At 39.9% G+C, this 20253-nt stretch overlaps 1 protein-coding gene across 2 annotated transcripts; it reads right to left on the bottom strand.

Moving 5' to 3' along the window:
* Positions 1-2788: 2788 nt before the first annotated feature.
* On the bottom strand, positions 2789-18076 carry LOC139114328 (steryl-sulfatase-like). 2 transcript variants are annotated; one of them, XM_070675977.1, is made up of 6 exons: positions 17919-18076; positions 7482-7761; positions 5719-5841; positions 4665-5378; positions 4232-4513; positions 2789-3724 (listed from the first exon to the last, which is right to left on the bottom strand). In XM_070675977.1, the coding sequence occupies exons 1-6, from the start codon at positions 17934-17936 to the stop codon at positions 3363-3365; spliced, it is 1779 nt and encodes a 592-aa protein (XP_070532078.1). In that variant the 5' UTR covers positions 17937-18076; the 3' UTR covers positions 2789-3362. The 2 variants fall into 2 exon arrangements, with proteins under 2 accessions (XP_070532078.1, XP_070532079.1); XM_070675978.1 differs by lacking the exon at positions 17919-18076 and adding an exon at positions 9889-10003.
* Between the last annotated feature and the right edge of the window lie 2177 nt (positions 18077-20253).

Genomic DNA, 20253 nt, shown 5'->3' with positions numbered 1-20253 from the left:
ATATCTTTTAAAGGCTTCTCGATGACCCTTAATGTCAAAGACCTTATACGGGTTCATGAGTTCGTGGGAAGAAATGACTCCCGAATCCCGGATAACCGCGAGAACTTTCGAACATCACATATGTATCATTGCTACATTGCCTTTTGCATGAAAAAGGTCATATAAAAACCCTTTGATCAGAACAAATTTCGCTACAGCGTGGTGCAGCGTAGTGCTTAAATGTGACTGCATCAATTGAAAAGGAAGCATTGGGTATTTATTTAGTTCATGCGCCTCGGAAGTGATATACTTTATGGTCGTGTGAAGATAAGAATGGACAGTGAAATTGATCCAAATGTTATCACACTTGTGTAATTGGTTTGTAAAGTTGTTCCAAAACTTGCTGCAGTATCAGTACTTGTAATTAACTTGAGGCAAAGAACAGACGGATGATAGTGTTGTTTCACAGCAGGCTTCAGCTGTAATTGCTGAAGTAAAGCAATAAAACCTGTCGGCCGGTAGGAACTGATTAGTGTCTATGTGTGGGATAAATGTTTCCTACAAGTGTACACACACTTGTATTTCAGTAGTGGCCATGGCCGAGTATATGTTCAAAGTCGAGTTCTCGTACTATTCCCAAACACGGATAGTGCCCGTCTTCATTTCTGAGGATGACTTACACAGCATGTCTTACGCTGATGACTTGCCAATGCCGGTCACCACTGATATCTGTCGAAATGACTTTCCATCCACGTACATTTCGAGAACTTTCTCACGTACTGCTTCTGGCGTATGTACACCTCTTTTCCCGTGGATCATGATTTCTTTTGCACAAAGAACTTCGTACAGTGCGAAGACAACAAGAGTCTAATGACAACTAAACACTGACTTGGCTGTGACACTCAGGGTGGCGGTAAGGAATGTAATATGATTCTGCATATGTGAAGTGCACCGCAAAGTGTACTCCCATGGTGTGTGTTTATTAGGGGTCCATAAAAGCTCTTTGATTTTCACCGCAATTACAACAAGTCCGTGTAACTTCTAAGGCCAGTTTTGAAACAACTTCACAAACCAATTACACAAGTGTGATAACATTTAGATCAATTTCACTGTCCATTCTTATCTTCACACAACAGTAATGTTTGCTCTGACTTTCCTCAAAGAAACAATCAGGGGTCACCGTGCAAATTTTGGTGCTAGAGAAACAAATTACCTAATATTTACCAATATTGGATAGGTGTTATAAATGTTATGATGGTGACGTCACGTCAGCAGCTGCAGTTGATTGGTAAGGTGAAGCTAATGACGTATGAGTGAATGCACGATATTTGTTGGCCTACTTAAATAATATTCTACTTTTAAGTGAGCCTGCTGCAAATATGTGTATTCGGAAACTTTCATTTCACTTTCAAAGTGGCTTTGACAGGATATGTACCTTTATGCTTTACACATTACACACATCAAGAAGACAACGGGAGAGAGGAAAGCTAGAAAAAAGAGAAACTTTTCCTTTTAAGTACCACAGTTCAGCAAGTGGCGACTCTAACACGTAGACTGATGATATGGGAAAAGACCTAGACTGTTCAGTTGTCACATGCGCTGGGGACGTAAATCTTTTTACCTCTCGAACAGTTCTGGTCTTGATCATAATGAGCATTACGGTCTTATATCAACTATTTCAAATTGACAAACGGGCTCCAAGGTAACTTACGTGATTCCGTCTTTAACATCCGATTCGTTACTGGGAAAGATTGGTGGATCGTTAGGATCATTTGCTGTTAATTGTTTTTGTAAATGCCTGGCTGCTTTATCAAATTGTGAAATAAGAATGATGCCCTTAATCTCATTAGTGTGTCGTCGATTGCTGTAATTCTATAATTTTACAGGTCGGTGGATTTGCGCATGGGAACTTAAGAATTCATAGGGTAGAAATCTACAATGTCAGAAGTATTCGTCATATCACAAAGGAGGGTCATTCTGAAGCGTAGCATCTCCACGTCTACTGTTTATGAAGAGGAACAGACGGTTAAGCACGGTAGTTTTACTGCAATAGAATGGTATGTTTTGCTCGCGTGTTGTATGTTTTTCCTGTCAATAAGTATTGGCTTCTAAAGTTTGTGAATTGTCAGTATCGTGCTTTCAATCAAATCTAAGTAAAGAGTAACTGTTTAATCATGGAACTTTGGACTGTGGCACTATCTATTGGTACGGTCAGACAGAGGCAAATCATTATGCCGCTTGGTTACGGTTGTTTTTGGAAGGAATGGGGTTAGTGATGATCCTCAATATTACACAACTTAATGTAAGTTCACTTAGTTGGTGGGGAACCGTTAATCCTTTCAGATATCAAACGCACAGTAACCGTACAGGATAATATCATCGCTATAGATGTCTTCCATCATGAAGGAAATTTAGCAAATTGTCGATGTGATTCGGACTCCCAACGTACGGTACCCAGTCACCTTGCAAATACCTCACAGTCAAAACCGCTCGGCTTAAGCCCCACCCTTAAAAGCGTGATTCGATTACCGAGCTAAGATGTTACAATTTTTCTGACTTCGACCCCTTCACGCACTGAAGAGTTCACGAAGCACCCACACACACTCGCTATCTCTCATCGCTCACGACCTTATCAGCGTAATGGATACACTACTTGACTTCATGAAAGACAGCCTCGAGAACAATTCTGTCCAGCAGCAGAGCTATCAACCCAGGGTAGAAAATTTTATTTGTAGGGTAAATCATTGGAGCGAAAACAAATTTTCATTTTGGTTATTAAACGGATATAGCACGGAAACAATCAAGTAAATAAGACTTGCGTATGCAAAATTTTATTTGTGGTTTCGAGCCTCTCACTCGCTTACCTTTCACAATTTTAAGTGAATGCAAAACAAGGAATTAACTTAATCAGACCTAACGAACCCTCGCTATCTTCATCGTCCCCATATCATACGTGTACTTGGCAAGATATACTTGGATATAGAAAACAACTAAACACTACTAAGCAAGCAAAGAGAATCCAAAATTGTCGTCGACCTTTTAAAGAATCGTGTGACCAATTCACGTCAATTAAGTGAACCGTCTTGAACACCAACTCTGTCGTAGTACGGCACATTTCTGCTTGTCATGGATTGCGCAGTAAGTAGTCATCTTAATCAGTCTGCTCTCGACCATGACCAGTCAGGTTAAATATTCAGACGGGCTCAAGAACTTTTACGAATATACCTATCTAGACAAAGGGCGTGGAGACCTCATATCATTATTGCTAAATCTTTGATTAAACACTCGCTGACGACTAATGAAATTCATTCATTTATTATGGACTAAAACATACTCTGTTCACAGTGATTGACCTCAATATATTTCAATAGCTTGACTCTTTTTCAGCTTGAGTGTAACGCATGTGCATCGTCCTCCTGACAAGAGCAGTACGGGAAATTACAACATGGTTGCAACCACGGCCTAAATAGCACAGCTCTGAAAAGAGAAAATTGGTCAGTCACTGGCACAACGGTCTTCTCGTGTTCATCTCGGGCTGCTCTGGCCTTCTCTATCAGTGCCTTTGTTTCTTCGGTTAGTTGTAATGGGCGATGTTCACCAGGATCGTTTGTGAGATCAAACACTAAGGGTGGGTCGTGATGGTCGACGAAGTGTCCACTACATTGGCACAACCATGTGTGGAAACAGGCCTGCGTTCCTTGCGTCCATTTTGGCGTTGTGAATATTACTTTGTATACAATGCCTCCTACTCAATAGAAAAACAAAAGCAAAAATAATTACTAATAAGATCACACACATATTAATATAAATATAGATAAATAAATAAAGATCTATACATATATACTTATATCATATAAATCATTATCATTTGGATAACAGATAAATCGACCGATAGATAGATCGATAGATCTGAGATAGATTGTTCTGTCAGGTCATCTACATAAAGACGTACAGCACAATAAATCCATTTTGTTGAGAGAATTTAGTTTGTTATTGTCATGGTGAACACTCAATAAGTTCACTTAAAAGGCCAGCTTAATTTTTGGGATTGCTCCAAGTAGACTTAGCACAGAGATATACTAAAATCAAGGGCAACTACTGTCGGTTTGATGTATCACCTTTGCCTTTCGCATTTTCTAATTCTTTACATACATGATTGAAGTGGAATACATGATTTAAGTGGAATGTGCAAAATGAAGGCAAATAACAGCCTTTCTATAGCCATTATTTATTATTTTTAACATTCATTTACCTTTATCAGGACGAAAGGTGACGCCATGAATCCAGGGTCCACAGTAAATGAAGAAGTGGTCATGTACCGCCATTTTATCCTTCCCAAACAACAGCTCTGTCATTTCGCGCCCATCGATGATTCTGTCGTCTGGTTCTTTGGCGCCAGCAATCTTTGCAATGGTCGGCAGAATATCCATCGTGCTCGTTGGTACCGATATGACCGTATTGCTTGGGATTGATGGCGGGTATCTAGCGACGGTTGGAACTCGGACACCGCCTTCCCACACTTGAGATTTGCCTCCTGTAAATGTTATGATTACAGTAATATTAGTGAAATAATGCTATATCGTGATTGATTGTTATCATTGGGGAAATAAATTAGTCAGATTGAGTCAATAACCCTTCGGAATCTCGGCTAAGAAGCAGAGAAGAGAAAAGCTTATGAAACATACCTTTATATATTCCATTCCAGCCACCCTCCCTTTCTCCTTCCCGCCCTTTCTCCACAGCAACTTCTTCGATGTGTCCACCATGATCAGAGGTAAAGTATACAAAGGTGTTATCCTTTAAGCCATTTTGATCCAATGCATCCAAAATTTTACCCACACTCCAATCCATTTCTTCCACGTTGTCCCCGTACTGGCCGTGTCTGCTGACGCCGGCAAACTGCTTGCTTGTGAAGAGAGCCGTGTGAACCTTCACGTAGGCCATCATGAGGAGAAATGGTTTCTCTTTGTTCTCTCGGATGAAGGAGGTGGCTTGGTTGGTGAAGCGGACCGTCATGTTTTCCAGACGTATCGGTTGTTCAACGACCTCGTGGTTTTTCATGAGAATGCAGAGAAAACGGTTGCCACTTTCAGGGTACATGTACAGAAGATAAGAGAGAAGAGTCGCCATGAGAAGACTGATTACAAAGCCCCTGGAACTTACGATACCAAACCACTTGGAGACATAGCAGAAGGAGTACAGTACGGCTGTTATGGAGGCCAAGTAGTATAAACCACCGCCAGCCCTCATGAGGCTCCTTACACTATTACGGCCGTTCGGAGGGTCGGCACATTCATTTATGTTCGTAAAGGGCATGCCATAGTAATAGTCGAAACCCTGGTTGTTAGGCAGATAGGCGTAATCTTCATAACTGCTGTGTATCCCAAGATGCCATTTACCTACACAGTGACAAGGAGAGTAAAAGCACAGGGATGGCAATAAAAGGAAAAGAAAGACTGTACAGTAATTGTGCGTTGCTCTCTAGTCAGAGAATTACATAGTTGCTGGCATATGGACATCGTTTACATGGCTTGAAAGCAATGTTTAAATGAATGGAAAAATGTTAAGGAAACGTAGTTTCCCAATTTACCGAGTTCTAATCTCCGCAAAGGTTCGTACAAGAACTGCTTTCAGCGACGGAGCACGTTGCAAAACTTCCTTTAGATAATGATTAAGCAGCAACGGGCATTAACAACAAAGACCACTGACAAAAGTTATTCAAGACAAACTCAAGATTACCTAGGTAGCCAGTTTTGTATCCGACTTCCTTCAAGACTTCGGCAAAAGTTATTTCGTACGGCGGCATACCACCGATACAGGCGTTACAACCAAACATGGTGCCTGAGAGCTTCGACGCAAGACCTGAATCAACAAATTTTATGAAAATATTTCACTATCCAGATACTATCCAAGTATCTGGATCCAACTTGAGATTTACAGACGAGGTAACTCCACTTCTTTAGATGAACATATTCAGGTTGAGTTGTCTAAGAGTTGTAATACATACATATATACATATATATATATATATGAAATACAGTGGTGAATGAAAAGTGACCCATGCGGGACTCGAACCCACACCCCCCGTATACATTACGGATGCTCTACCAACTGAGCTAATGGATTAGTCGGTACAATGTGGGCGTTCCTGACTCTTAGATAGGGCTTTTCATTCCGTTGTGCGTGGATAGTGAGTAATATATATATATATATATATATATATATATATATATATATATATATATATATATATATATATATATATATTACAGCCTATTTCATCGTATTTGTCTGACTTGACTCACTTATCTACCTATCTACTTACAGGCACGCCATACCTGCCTCAGTGTCAAGGAACTCGCATATACTGACGGAATAGTGGTATGATTCTGTACAACAAACGTCGGTTGACCAAGAAAACAATTTAATAATCGGACAACATTTTAATAATCGGAAATTAAGACAGACTCAAACTGTCGATGAGCGGCAAGACTAGAGTATCATAATGTGTATTCATTGGAAGATATGGTTATAACAGTGACTATGTCAAATTTCAGAAATCAATTAATTGAGCACGGTAATTGTAAAACTAAGGTTTCAATATCAAAGGAGGGACTTCGTATCAAAGCTTCAGCTAGCAACAACGTCGATGGCAAACACATCTTTAGGATTATAAAAATGTAAGTTTAGCTAATCTTCATATCAGAAGAAATGTACTTTTGCCGACTTGGAATATACTCAGGGGCCAAGGGATAGGGACAGGGACAAATTGTCGAGTTATTTAGCGAGTCAAATTTCCATCACGTCGTGTGCCAAACATGATTATAAGACTAACTGCATTTGAAATTGTGTCCTGGAGTGCTCTGTAATATCGAACTAATCAGTATGACACGGGGAGCAATATCTTCAGCACAACATTTAATCAAATTCACTGCATTGAGCTTTCATGCGCGATTTCACCACAATAATTCCTGAAATATGCAAAATAGCTCATAATCAGTATTCGAGACCCTTTCCACCACCAAGCTAAATATAACCAACATACATTTGAATTCAACTCTAATTCAGTAAAGCTAGTTTTGATATATAATATCCACAAATTTCAAAAACTCGTTTATATTTTTTAGATACAGAGCCAAAACAACAAATTGTGCAGATTTGTCTTAACTCTGCAATCAGCAGGCTTCAAAAATAATTAAACCTAGATCATTCCATGTACGCTCACGGTATCAAATGATATTAACTTTAACCTAACATTTTGTGAGTTATGATCAATCAAATAAACCACAAACAAACAAACAAGCCAAATTAAACACAATAAAAAGGACACTCATGCACACAAATACCAAAACAATCATTAAATAGGTTAATCATGTCAACTGCGCCTACACGTGGCCAAAAATGACGTCCATATGATTGTTTTTGCAACAATAAAGAGACGAATGGGGATGGGATCAGATAAGATTTGCTATATTGCAGAAATTTAGCATATGTCTTCATACCTGCCCTGATTGGATATCTGCCAGTGAGAAAAGCTGCTCGGCTAGGGGTACAAGTAGGTGCGGGGACCATGTTGTGAGTCAGCTTCACTCCTTCCGATGCTATTCGGTCAATGTTCGGGGTTCGGATTGTGTCGTTACCAAAGCAACCCACATCGCCCATTCCGAGATCATCGACCAAGAATATCAGAAAGTTTGGCTTCTTGCTTGTATTGACGTCATCGCTTGCAAATACCGAAGCTGCTAGTAGCAGCAGAATCACAGAAGAACCGAGTTTCATAGTCTGCGAAGAGAATTAGAATTGAAATGTATCATGCTTAATAAAGATACGTATCATCGCCATTGTTCTCGTCTTGCAAAATAACCTAAAATAGCTTCGAACAGCATTTTAATCAGCAAAAATATCAGGGAACGTCCTGCCCACGCATACAAATACCCACATAATTTTAGTCTCAACTTATAAATATTAATGACCACTTGGTTTGGGTTAGAGTATTAAGGTAGTACGAGCCTCGAAAGTGAAAGGCTTAGACTTTTGCTTAACCTTACTCAATAATACTTTCGACCATAGTACTAAATCATGAATAAAAATCAGAGGTCACTGCGCAAGCATTGAGTACTAGAGAAAAAAATTACCATTATTTACTGATTTTTGAAATCCAAAATGGCCGCCATCCCTGTGTTAACTCTGTGGGAAAAATATAATTTTCGATTTCCGAAAGTTAAGATAGTCAAACCTTCACAATTACCCCAGGAGTGGTCGACTAAAAAAATGGTAACAATCTGAGAGTCCGAATGTGCGTCGCAGTGCGACTCCCTCTTACAACTTGAAAGTCATTATCAAGCAAACATTAATAAACTGACGAACTTCTTAGGTTATCTATTGCTTTGCAGTACCATGGCCGTAGGCAGCGTGAAGCGAACAAACGTACTATTACAGCGCAGTGCCTTTGCTAATTCTAGAGCCGTTGACGCTTGATGTGATGCGTTTCTCTCATAAAACAAATACCATGCATTTCGTAGGGTACTTTCCTTACTGCAGCTGAATTATCAATATCATGAGTGTTGTCAGCCGTTGCTTTCAGAGTGATTCCAGGGTAGTTAAAAATCCGGAAAGAGGTGTATACGTATGCTCTGGTGCAATAATGTCACCAAGTTGCGACACGACCGTTTCCGTTTTTCTCGCTCTGCCTTACATAACATTCCGGATTTTTAACTACCCTGGAGTTATTCTGAAAGCAATGCCTGAATTTGTCGGGTAAAACCAACGTTCTGATTGTATGTTCTAATGGAAAAATGTTTCCGAAGCTACTGGAGCTGAGGGTTTGCACTGATAGTGGCGGAATTATCGCGAACAGGTATCTTTCCACGACAAAAAAGTGATGACAAGAGGAAACTGTACGGTGGCGCTCATCATGTAAACTGAAACAGAATACTCAAGTAAGATTGAAACTTATTGCAAGCCGGACAGCGAGTGTTGAGCGTTTCATTTACAACATAGAGTTCGGGACCGAACAGACATTACTTATATATATATATATATATATATATATATATATATATATATATATATATATATATATATATATATATATAATATATAATATATAATATATATATATATATATATATATATATACGGTAACCTTAAAGTCAACATTTAACTAATGTGTGTATATATATATATATATATATATATATATATATATATATATATATATATATATATATATATATATATATAACTTTTAGAAACAAATAAACTGAAGGCCGTCATTTGGACTTTGTTGGCCACAATCTTGTCTTCTTATCGATAAGTAAATACGCTGATCCTTCCCCAAATGCATGCGCAAAATTTGATGACCCTTTAAAATTGTGACCGGCCCCAAACACCACCCCTTGTAATTTTCCCTTATACGTATCAAAGTACTGTGTGTGTAAGTTGTCTTCAATAGCACTTTTTACTGCCCTGGTACAGTCATCGAGGCAACAAGTTTACTGTAGGATAGACAAAACATGCCGCCATCCAGGTCGGCGAACTTTTTGAAATTTTTGAAGCAGGGCAAAGTACACCATATGTATTCCCGTAAGCATGTCGATATTCAGAGGATTGTAACAACAGCCAAATTAATGCAGAAGGTAAATTTCGAATCCAAATGAAAGTTTGGGTATTCCTTTCAAGTTGCGGGACTGTGATTACGGTTGCAGGTAATGGAGACTTTCGTAAGACAGCCACCTTTACTGTGGTTGTCTCGAGTTTAACTGTGACTCGAGTACCTGCAATGTTTTCAACAAAGATCCAGCTCAACAATTCGACAATTTCGTCTCCAATTTTCTCCGCGCTTTTGAGCGCTTTTGTGCAATATCCATCAAATTTACCGAAAGGCACGCAGAAAAGGAGCAAACTTACCATAGTTAGCATACTCACAGCCACAACGAGACCCTCATCAGAATTATGATCACGTTTATGACTGACACTGGCGACGCGTGGTAGCACTTTGACCGGAGACCTGCGAGCCGGCTGACCAAAATGCAATTCGGAATAATAGGGAGGGTTTGTATTGGGGTCAGGGTTGTTTTGTCAAGTAGTAGGCAAAAGGAGTCTACTTTTTCCTGATCAACATTGTTTCCCAACTTGGACAATGTTCAACTCCATACAGCACAGCACAGATGTATCTAATGGGGAGACGAGTTTGAAATTGAAAGCACAGTGAATTTGATGATTGCATATTTATGAATCATAGAAGTAGAAACTAGACGAGTACTTCTGGCTCAGCAAGACCTGTAAAAAATTTTCATAGGCCACCATGATAGCGTTGAGCTGAATTTTCCGACACTATAATGTTCAGTGTCACAAACCCCGTTGACAGGTGTTAGACTTCCATAGGCTTGAATAAGTATTGATCCAATTTTGAATGGTAACACTGGCCATGACCAGTGCATAGATAAAATATAACATCAGTGGAAAAGAGATTTTTTCAAAGATCTTGCTTTTGTTCCAGATCTCGTATACACGGTATACTGTGTCTCGAAAGGTTCACAAAGTTCTCCATCACTTGTGCTGTTGTCAATTTCATTGGTTACAACATCCTCCTCCTCTTCCTCGGCAAAAACCTCTGTGTCTGATATGTCACTGCCACAGCACTATAATGCTACTTGAAGGATAATTTATTTTATAGTATACATACATATTTTATATTTATCTTATGAGTTTTGATACAAAACACGTATATTTGTGTATTTCTTCCTTATTGCTAATTGACATAAAAACAAAGTCATTAACAAACTTTTCATTCATTGTCCAGCCTTTGTATTCATTTATCCTGATAAGTTTTGTACATCTCCTTCCAACACGATCGGAACTAATTTGGGATAATTTGATTTTCATATTTTTCAAATTTCTCAAAAGTGTTCGGTGCCATTTGGCTGAATGGTGCAATATTACAATTTACTCATAAAAACAAGTGTGTAATGTAAAAAGAAAAGCAGATGAGATTACATTTCCAGATTAAACAGACATTACCTTACCATCCAATAATCCCAAATTAGTTATAATCGTGTTTTCCGTAAAACGGGTAAGATATCAACAGCAGTGCTATGAAACAGTACAAGGGGAACCTTTCAATGTAAGCCAGATATCGGTTTATATCTTGCACCTAATGATTGCCCTACCTAAGTCAAAGGCTGATAGGAATTGTTCATTGCCCTCAGCGAGCTCAGTTTACAAGAAGACGAGCCTGTATAGAGTTGCCGAGGCAAGATGTTCATGTGACAGATAATACATACACTTTTATTCAGATTTACAGTGAAATGGTTTCAGAGAATGAAATCATGCAGAGAATAGTTTTTTTTTATTTCCCAGAATATTTTTGAACACTGAAACTGCTTTCTGAGGGGATGGATACTTATGAAAATCAAATACGCCGTCTGTGCTGTTTGAAAAATACGTGACCCCCTCCCTTTGCAGTCTTCTGTGACCCAGACTTTACGAGATTTGTCATATATTCTTACTGTATTGTTAAGTTTTTGTAATTATTTTCCCTGTATTTTGAGGGCTCTGGCGTAAACTACAATTTACCTCGTAACTCGGACTACCCTCTGAAAATAAAGTATAATAATAATAATAATAATAATAATATAATAATAATAATAATAATAATAATATAAAGCGCCTTATCAAATAGTGGAGCGCAGGTTGCCTTTGTCCATATTCCATTGTTCAGGAATCGAAGATACGGACCTGGATAAAATTCAAGAGAGATTATTAATTGACCTGGTCCGAGAACCAAAAAGGGAATACACAACTCGATATCTCACTGGATTATCGGTATTTACATAATGTTTCACTTCCTTGCGACGCACTTTCACGTATTTTAGTACGCCTAGATTGCTCTTTGACACGTCTTCGACGTATAGCAAATACGCAGTGTCGCTATCAGGTTCATGCAAAGTAATCGGAGGTTGGTCAAAACGAAGCTTATTAAGCGCACCGTGTTCCTATCCACTATTGAGGGAGCGTTCAGTTTTTACGGCCGGGGGGGGGGCGGCAAAATCTTGTCGACGGTGTTCAAAAAAATATAGACCCCCCCTGCATTTTTCGTGAAAAAAAGACGACCCCCCCTTTGTCAGACGAAAAAATTTGATGACCCCGCCCCGCTGAAAAATAATCAAAACCCATATGTCAAATTTACCCGCATGGTTTGGATTTGAACTACTGTACGCGGCGCACTTTATTCGTGTAGCAGAGATGCCAGTGCACAAACTTCTCAGCCACATCCATTGAAACGTCTGTTAATTAATACGACTGTAAGGCAATTTTTAACTTCACTTCCATAGACAACTTATGTCCATGGAAATTGTGTAAAGTAAACTTTATTGGAGTGAATTGCCAAAGGCAGTCCTCCGGTTAAGAGGGTCATGGGCCATTACGTAAAGTCAACTTTATTCTAGTGGGCCACCAAAGGTGGCCCGCCGGTAAAGAGGGTCGATCATGGCTATTGCATAAAGTAAACTTTACTGGACAGGGCTGCTGAAGGCGTGCGGCCATTAAGATTGCCATGGGGTATTACATTAAGTCAATTTATTGTAGTGGGCCGCCGCAGGCGGCCCGCCGGTAAAGAGGGTCGATCATGGCCATCGCATGAAGTAAACCTAATTGGAGTGGGCCGCCAAAGGCGTCTGCCCGTTAAGAGGGTCATGGGTAATACATAATGTATATTTATTGTAGTGGGCCGCCGAAGGCGGCCCGCCAGTAAAGAGGGTCGATCATGGCCATTGCATAAAGTGAAGTTTATTGTTGGTATTATGTTATTGAAAATGTGGTGACCCCCCCTTTCCAACCAGTGAAAAAGCGAAGACCCCCCCCTTGCGGATTCCAAAATTATGATGACCCCCCCCCTGGATTTTGCCGCCCCCCCGGCCGTAAAAACTGAACGGTCCCTAATGAGGGCAAATTTTTCCCATTCAAGAATACCATTGTGCGAAGAGGAAATCAGGGGGAACAGTATATCGATTTGCTCAGTAGATATTGCCTCTATGCCTGTCTCTTGTGTGTTTCAATACCAATCATATGCTAGAGTTTCTTCATCAAGAACCTGACGGAAACCGACGAATTCTTTGTCGGCAAGAAAGTTTATCCGGGTTTGTCTTTTGAAACAAACAATGAGAGTAAAGTTTTTGGTGGGAACGGGTGCCCATGGACTTTCCACATGAAACGAACTTACTCATGCAATAATGCGAATCGTCCGTTGCCATCGTTTCTATACTATGAGTTCTCAGAAGTCCGTAGGGCCCACATATCACGATGTTGAATATTCCTGGGGATGGAATTTTTGCAACTCCCTGTACGCAGAAGTCCGACACTGGGTCAGCAAACCGCCCTCTCGGAATATCCTTTAATGAAATAAAACAAATATTCAATATACATTCTCACTTGCATGTTCAATGACAAGGTACGTATAAAAAGGTGGAAATGGCGGAAATTACTAATTAATGACTCACCGAAGGGATGTTGGTCACTGCTACATCAATAGTTTCGAAGCCAAGCTCGTTCAGATATGCTGCTTGTGAGGCTTCAAGTAACTCTTCATCAGAGATATCAGAAAATTCTGGATACACTTCCTGTGCCATGCTGCCACTATGACACGTTGATCAAAAAGATAATTGTGCCTTATGGCCGTGATTATACCTGTCCACATGCCAGTGTACACGTGTTAAATATGCACAGCCGATAAAATCGGAAGAAACATTGCGCATGAGCTCATTACTAAGCAATAATTGGTTGAGTTCGGTAATGTATACATCCCAGGTGCAAAACGTTGGATAATCAATACTTCTGCAAGTAGGATCATACCATTTTGAAAGTTAGGCCGATATCAACCTCTTCGGGTCTGAATTTCGAACACTGTATTGTCGTTTAAGGGATGTTTAGGTGTAGAGGAGCTTGTACCACTCACTCGTTGTGTATGTCAAATATCGAATGAAGCTTGGCGATGTCATATCATGGACATCGCTAAGGTAGTCATACGATATATATATATACATAACGATAACAGTAGGGTCATCTTCAACCAATGCTTAGTGGTGGTACTAGGTATCCAGTGAATAGAACATATCATCATTCGAAGCATTAGACGGCCGAAAAATTATTATCTACTCAAAGGAAAAATCTCCTAAGTGCAATTTGCTGCTGTACGCTGTTTGCATCCCGTATTCAATTTGACATAGAATGGTTTAGATGTGTTAACTTGTTTGAGTTCAAGGCAGCTGATAACTTTGCCACGCTTGCTGCATGCAATCCTTCGATTTGGTCTTCATTTCTGCAATGCACTAAGTGTTAGTAAGTGAGGCTATCCACAATTGCCCTTAATTTGTGCACTCAGACATTGTTTGCTAAAGGCTCATTCAATTTAATCAATTTCCAAACATTTATCTTATTTATATGGTGAGGCAGGCCCATTTATTATTTTGAAATCGTAATTGTAAGTTCATTGGCCGCAAGCCAAATATACGATGTCGCCTGCATGTGTTATTGAGCATGCGCCAAACAACATTGGGTAAACGAAAAAGAAACGACGAGCACTGTGTCTTTATTACACGCGCCTTCACTATCATTTAAAGGCATGCGTTGACACCAGAATGTCTCATCAGAATTTACAATTTCAATAGAAAACAAAAGGCTATCACATCTCCATAATCCTCTTACAGACTAGAACAAAGGCGATCCCACGGATCGCGAGCAGTGCCTTTGTGAACAAAAGAGTGCCCGTGCTTAGACTTGGGTCAAGTCTGTGATTTATGAATGTTTGAGTGGGGTATAAAACGCGATGATTTGTGTTCTGTTTTAGTGTGAAACGCGTGAGTGGGGTGAACGTTATACAGGGGAGTTTCTCCCGGAATCACAGACTTGACTTTCTTGCACGATCTGCGTTGCTATAAATTATTCATGAGATGACGCTAACATTTTCGGCAGAAACTAAATCAGGTCTGCGCAGACTCAAAGGTAACGCGTTCAATCGCTGGGAAACCTGGCCTGGGCTGCCAAATACTGTTTGAAAAATACATGACCCCTTTGCAGTCTTCTGTGGACCCCCTGGTTTGCCGGCCCAACCCCGACCTTAATAACCTGTTAACTGAACGCTCCCTCAGTGCACAGGTCATTGGCCTTTTATGAACGTTTCTCTGAGGTCAGACACACCTCAATAGCCCCTTCAGACCGCGAGAACACGCTTTTACTCAAACCATTAGTCTCCAGCTTATTTTTCGCCAATAAATTTTCCTAATTCTGAAAATGAGTTACTGATCTAACTACGCCTCCGTGACTCAGTGCGGTTACTGTAAGCAAAGCTCTATCTGCTGTAAGTCTCGAAGTGTTTTCCGGCCGGGTCATTTTGATCTCTTTAATGCACTTTTTCTGCTCCAGAAATGAGGTCGAATAGCCTAGTGTTCGGCCACAGTCGTTTGGAGAGCTATTCAGCGCTGGGATTATTCGCCCCATAGACGAGAAATACCCCAAGTCTGGAAACAGAATGGCTATAAAAACCACGCCATGTCACATTCCGTGTCCGATTTCACTGTGAAAATTAGCAAGTTCATCTATCATGCAACCGTCGATCGTTCCCTACCATTCTAAAAATTCATACCTGATACTTTATCTGATTCAAAAACGCTCGTTTCGTGTGATTTTCGGCCGAATGCGACGGACACCTCGCCAAAACCTGGGGTGAGCAACATTCCGGTCACCTCACAGTGGACGTTGGGCACCTCCACTTTACTGACGTTAGCGCCGCGTACCTATGAGGGGTGACTTGAAGGTTGTTCATGCATTATGTTTTGGCGACGTGTCTTCTAAATTCGGCCGAAAATCACACGAAAATTCATACCTGATACTTCATCTGCTTACAAAATGCTCATTTCCTGTGATTTTCAGCCGAGTTCGAGAGACACCTGGCCAAAACATAAGCGTTAGCAACATTCCAGTCATCCCTCATGGGTAGGCGGCGCCAACGTCAGTAAAGTGGAGGTACCCAAGAGGTGACCGGAATGTTGCTCACCCCAGGTTCTGGCGAGGTGTCCGTCGCATTCGGCCGAAAATCACACGAAACGAGCGTTTTTGAATCAGATAAAGTATCAGGTATGAATTTTTAGAATGGTAGGGAACGATCGCCGGTTGCATGATAGATGAACTTGCTAATTTTCACAGTGAAATCGGACACGGAATGTGACATGGCGTGGTTTTTATAGCCATTCTGTTCCAGACTTGGGGTATTTCTCGCTTCTGTACTCTCGTCTATGGGGCGAATAGTCCCAGCGCTGAATAGCTCTCCAAACGACTAGTGTTCGGCTTGTCTATAGAGCATACTGTGCGTCAGGTCAAGCGTTATCGTTTACAACTGAACTTTTGTCCCGACTAGAGTTCATTCCCCTACAATGACGTTGCATATTGTGAACAATATATTTTCTCTGTGTAGCTAATTCTCTGTCTTTCAATGTATTTCTGGCAGAAAAAATGAAAATGCATTTGGATAACAACAAGTTATGGATACAATACCAAACGTCAGTGTTTTGTCCCTTTTATTCACACTGACTGAAATCGCTGTCTCAGAAACCTGACCGATCGCTCTATCAATGTCAACAGCAGATGTGTCAATCTAATAAGAGTTCAATGTTTAAACGCCGAAGCAGTAGTCCTTACACCATCCTCTCAGAATATCGAGAAAATGTTCTTTTCTGGTCATCATACGGGCTCTGGAAGATCATAAATACAAGTATTTCACGCCCAGTGGCCTTTACTATATACATTCAATACGCACTTTAGGAGAATGGCCTTGAAGTACATCGGTTTTTTTTCCTATTCATAGCAGGTTTGAGGTTTGCTTTCTTCACACTGATGAGCGATTGTTCAGATAACTTGTCATGTTCCAACACGTACAGCGAACATCCTGCACATGGGTTTTGTGCGAAGTAAGCATGCTTGTTTCAGAAAGGGTGTTCTGTTCAGTGTCTGCTCATTACAAGGCATGCAGAGGTTTGGCGAAATAGAAGGAAATGCATGCTGGGATCACACAGTCCCATCCCCACACTCGGACACTAACACGTGTTGTTTCGTCATCAGATAGAGCAACTTTATCACAACATCTCATTCTCCAATTTCACAATTTGGCGTCACAACTTATTTTGAAGGAAGAATACGCCTCTGAAGCTAAGATTCGTAAAGTGTGTGGCTGTGTTTACCGTCTTGATTTCGCGAAAACTGAACATCCAAATACAAATAAATTTCAGGCAATTAGTTTCTCTCATTCAAACTTTGTAATGTCACTCTTGACTACTACAGAAGTATGATCAAAAGTGTTAAACTTCAAGCTGAGTTTAAAGCTAGGTACATTTATTGGCCGTAAAATCAGCTTCTGTTAAAAGTGACCCTCCCCAAAGATAGGTTTATAAAAAGTTACCATCCTCTTTTGACAGTTTCCTAAAAAGCGACCATACTCAAAATCATCATGGCCCACCCCCTGTAATTACTGAAGGCTCCCTTAAAGCGATGTTTACTAAGCTGTGGTTATTGCCCGATGTTTGCCACTGTGCACAGGTCGGTGTGTGGTGCAAAGACTTGCCAACTCTGGCACTGCGTATATTTAGCAGAAGGGCAAATGCAATTTAGAGGATTTGAATATTATATTCGACAACATTTTGTATAGCATAAAATGCCAAAACGATGCCAATATCTTTCTTTAGAGACCATTCAGTCTCCCTATTACTGTCTATGGTAGAACTTAAAACCGCTACGCTAACTAGGAACCTGGGAAACCACATTACGAATGCACAATTATCGATATCGACTGAACGGACTAGTTAGCCAACGGTTGACAGTCATATATATGGAACATGTGATCAGTGGCAAGCAAAGAGCAAATGCTCACCACAATAACTTTCGAAACTTACCATTGAGAGCTTCCCCATTAGTCATCCTGATCAAGAGGGAAACACAAATAACTTGTTATGTTGTGTATCAGTAGTCTGGCGTATGATGTCAAAGGACAGCGGTGAAATTTATGCTTCGGTTTTTCGCTGTAGAGTCATGCCACTCGTAGCAAGTTCATCTCAACCGTTTGACGAAGGATTATCTCTGGTATGGCTGGGTCAACGAACTATGCATTGTGTAGCCTCAGCCAACACTCAGTCATTATTCTTTCATGTTGGTAGCGTTTATTTTAGAACAACTACCAGAGTCATTGGCAATCTCAGCAGGAGTTATTACGCAACGGAGCTAACGAGCTAGCAGGAGAGAGAGAGAGAGAGAGAGAGAGAGAGAGAGAGAGAGAGAGAGAGAGAGGAGAGAGAGAGAGAGGGGGGGGAGGTAGGGAGCCTAAAGGTTGGGAGGGGAGGGAGGGAGGGAGGGTGTGTTTGTGATACCAAACAAAACAAAGTACTGCTTTAGTACGAAGAACAAAATTTGTTCTTTGTTTTGAAGCTTCAGTAATAGTGATAATGGATAGTGAACGTCATTATTTACGGCCTGGGGGGTCGGAGGAATCAGAGCGGGGTCACTCAAAAATTGAAAGCTGGAAGAGGGGTTGCTCAAAATGTGGAGATAAAGAAGGGGGTACTCAATTTTTTATGCAAACTGAATTGAAACACTTCTTAGATTGCACCATTTCACACATCACTTTCTCAAAATTATCGATGCGAGACCTCGCTCTCGTGCTCTCCCCTTGGGGTGTTCTAACACTTTAGTAAAAATGCCAATTGAAAACACCTCTCAACCCCCTCTGACAGTTTCCTTTTCAGCCTCCTGCGTGGTCTTCCCCCTCTACTTTCAAATTCTGCCTTCAGATCTTAGTGAAAACCTTGTCATGATACCCATCCAAAGTAAACAATGTTATATGATCGGATACTGGTTATAGCGTGAGCTTTTATATCCACATTTTGTTGCGATTTTGAAATTCATTTTGTTGGTTCCACCTTTTTCAACTGTCATAGGATAACCAATGATAATCTAGCAGGATATAACAGGATTTGAAAGGTCTTTACTATTGCTGTATTTTGTAAATTATACAAATACATGTATTGATATTTAACTTTTCAAAGTGGTGGAGGGGTCAGTCAAAATTTCTGTGTTAGAGACGGAGTTACTGAAATTCATCATGGTTGGCAAGGGGTTACTCGAAATTTCAGTTTCCGATGAAATTCCTCTTACCCCCAGGTCGTAAATAATGACGGCTGCCTGATGTCGGTTTAATCAGCACATGAAAGCTCATCCACTTTTCTCTTTAAGCAATACACATGTTTTTGTGAATAATTTGTTGGAGCATTCAGCTATAGGGCACTCAACACTTTTGAGAAATATGAAAAATATAAAGATTCGATTGTTAAATATATTGAAGTATCAACCATGTCCTTTTTTATAATCTTCTACGGGACATCAGAATACTGTACATTTTAGTGTGCAAGAGTTGTATACTTTTGAGGCGAAAGAAGACTTTGCTGGACTATACTAACCGGCAGCTCCCTTAACAACTATCATGCATTACAGTTTTCTAAACAACAATGGTTAGAAAGTGTAGAAAATGATGGTTGGTATATATTAACATTTTGAAAATTTGTGTAAAAAATAATTTTAGAGTGTGCAATCAAAGTGCTTAATTTTTTGAAAGTATTTCAATTTTCGTACCATTTAATTGCATAAAAGATAGACTATGGTTGGTTTATAAATTATGAATGATGAAATACAGGTTATAGAATTTTTATAACGGGAAAACCATGATAAATATTTTCTTTAAATCCAATCTTAGAGAACATGAGAACCATTTTATCAACCAAATGACCTAAAAATACGTAGTAAAAATATCAATGCTTATGTGCAGAAAATACTCCTGGTGACCCATGTCTTGTTTTAGCTCAATTTTCTTCGCACTATATTTATCTTTGAATGACCAAAATAAATGCGACAATTGCTAGGATAAAAAGTTTTTTGGCTTATTCATCCTAACGACATGAAACTGTTTGATTAATGAGAAATCATGATATTTCGTAAATAACAAAAGTGCAAGAAGATATCGTAGTGGCAGTTGCGTTTTTCATAATCTCACCTATGCTTTTGTTATAACATTGTATCGACTACACATGTCGCGTTTTCTGTAGACGACATAAAATGCCGACTGTAGATGAAAATCAGGTCCGTCATCGATAAAAAAGTGAATTCTTGTTAGGTCATGAAGTTATCAGTGACAATCAAAATGGATACAACAATGTATACAAAATGCATACAACAATTTCT

Source organism: Ptychodera flava, chromosome 16, assembly GCF_041260155.1.
Source record: "Ptychodera flava strain L36383 chromosome 16, AS_Pfla_20210202, whole genome shotgun sequence".
Classification (NCBI taxonomy): domain Eukaryota; kingdom Metazoa; phylum Hemichordata; class Enteropneusta; family Ptychoderidae; genus Ptychodera; species Ptychodera flava.
Note: the sequence above shows the minus strand (reverse complement) of the source record. Positions and strands in the feature narration are given on the sequence as shown.

What these genes read in the sequence shown, in the direction of transcription:
- LOC139114328 (XM_070675977.1), bottom strand. An exon ending in CAGATATCCAATCAGGGCAG is followed by an intron (nt 5,842 to 7,481) that starts GTATGAAGACAT and finishes TTGTTGATTCAG; the next exon opens with GTCTTGCGTCGAAGCTCTCA. An exon ending in CACCTTTCGTCCTGATAAAG is followed by an intron (nt 3,725 to 4,231) that starts GTAAATGAATGT and finishes TCTATTGAGTAG; the next exon opens with GAGGCATTGTATACAAAGTA.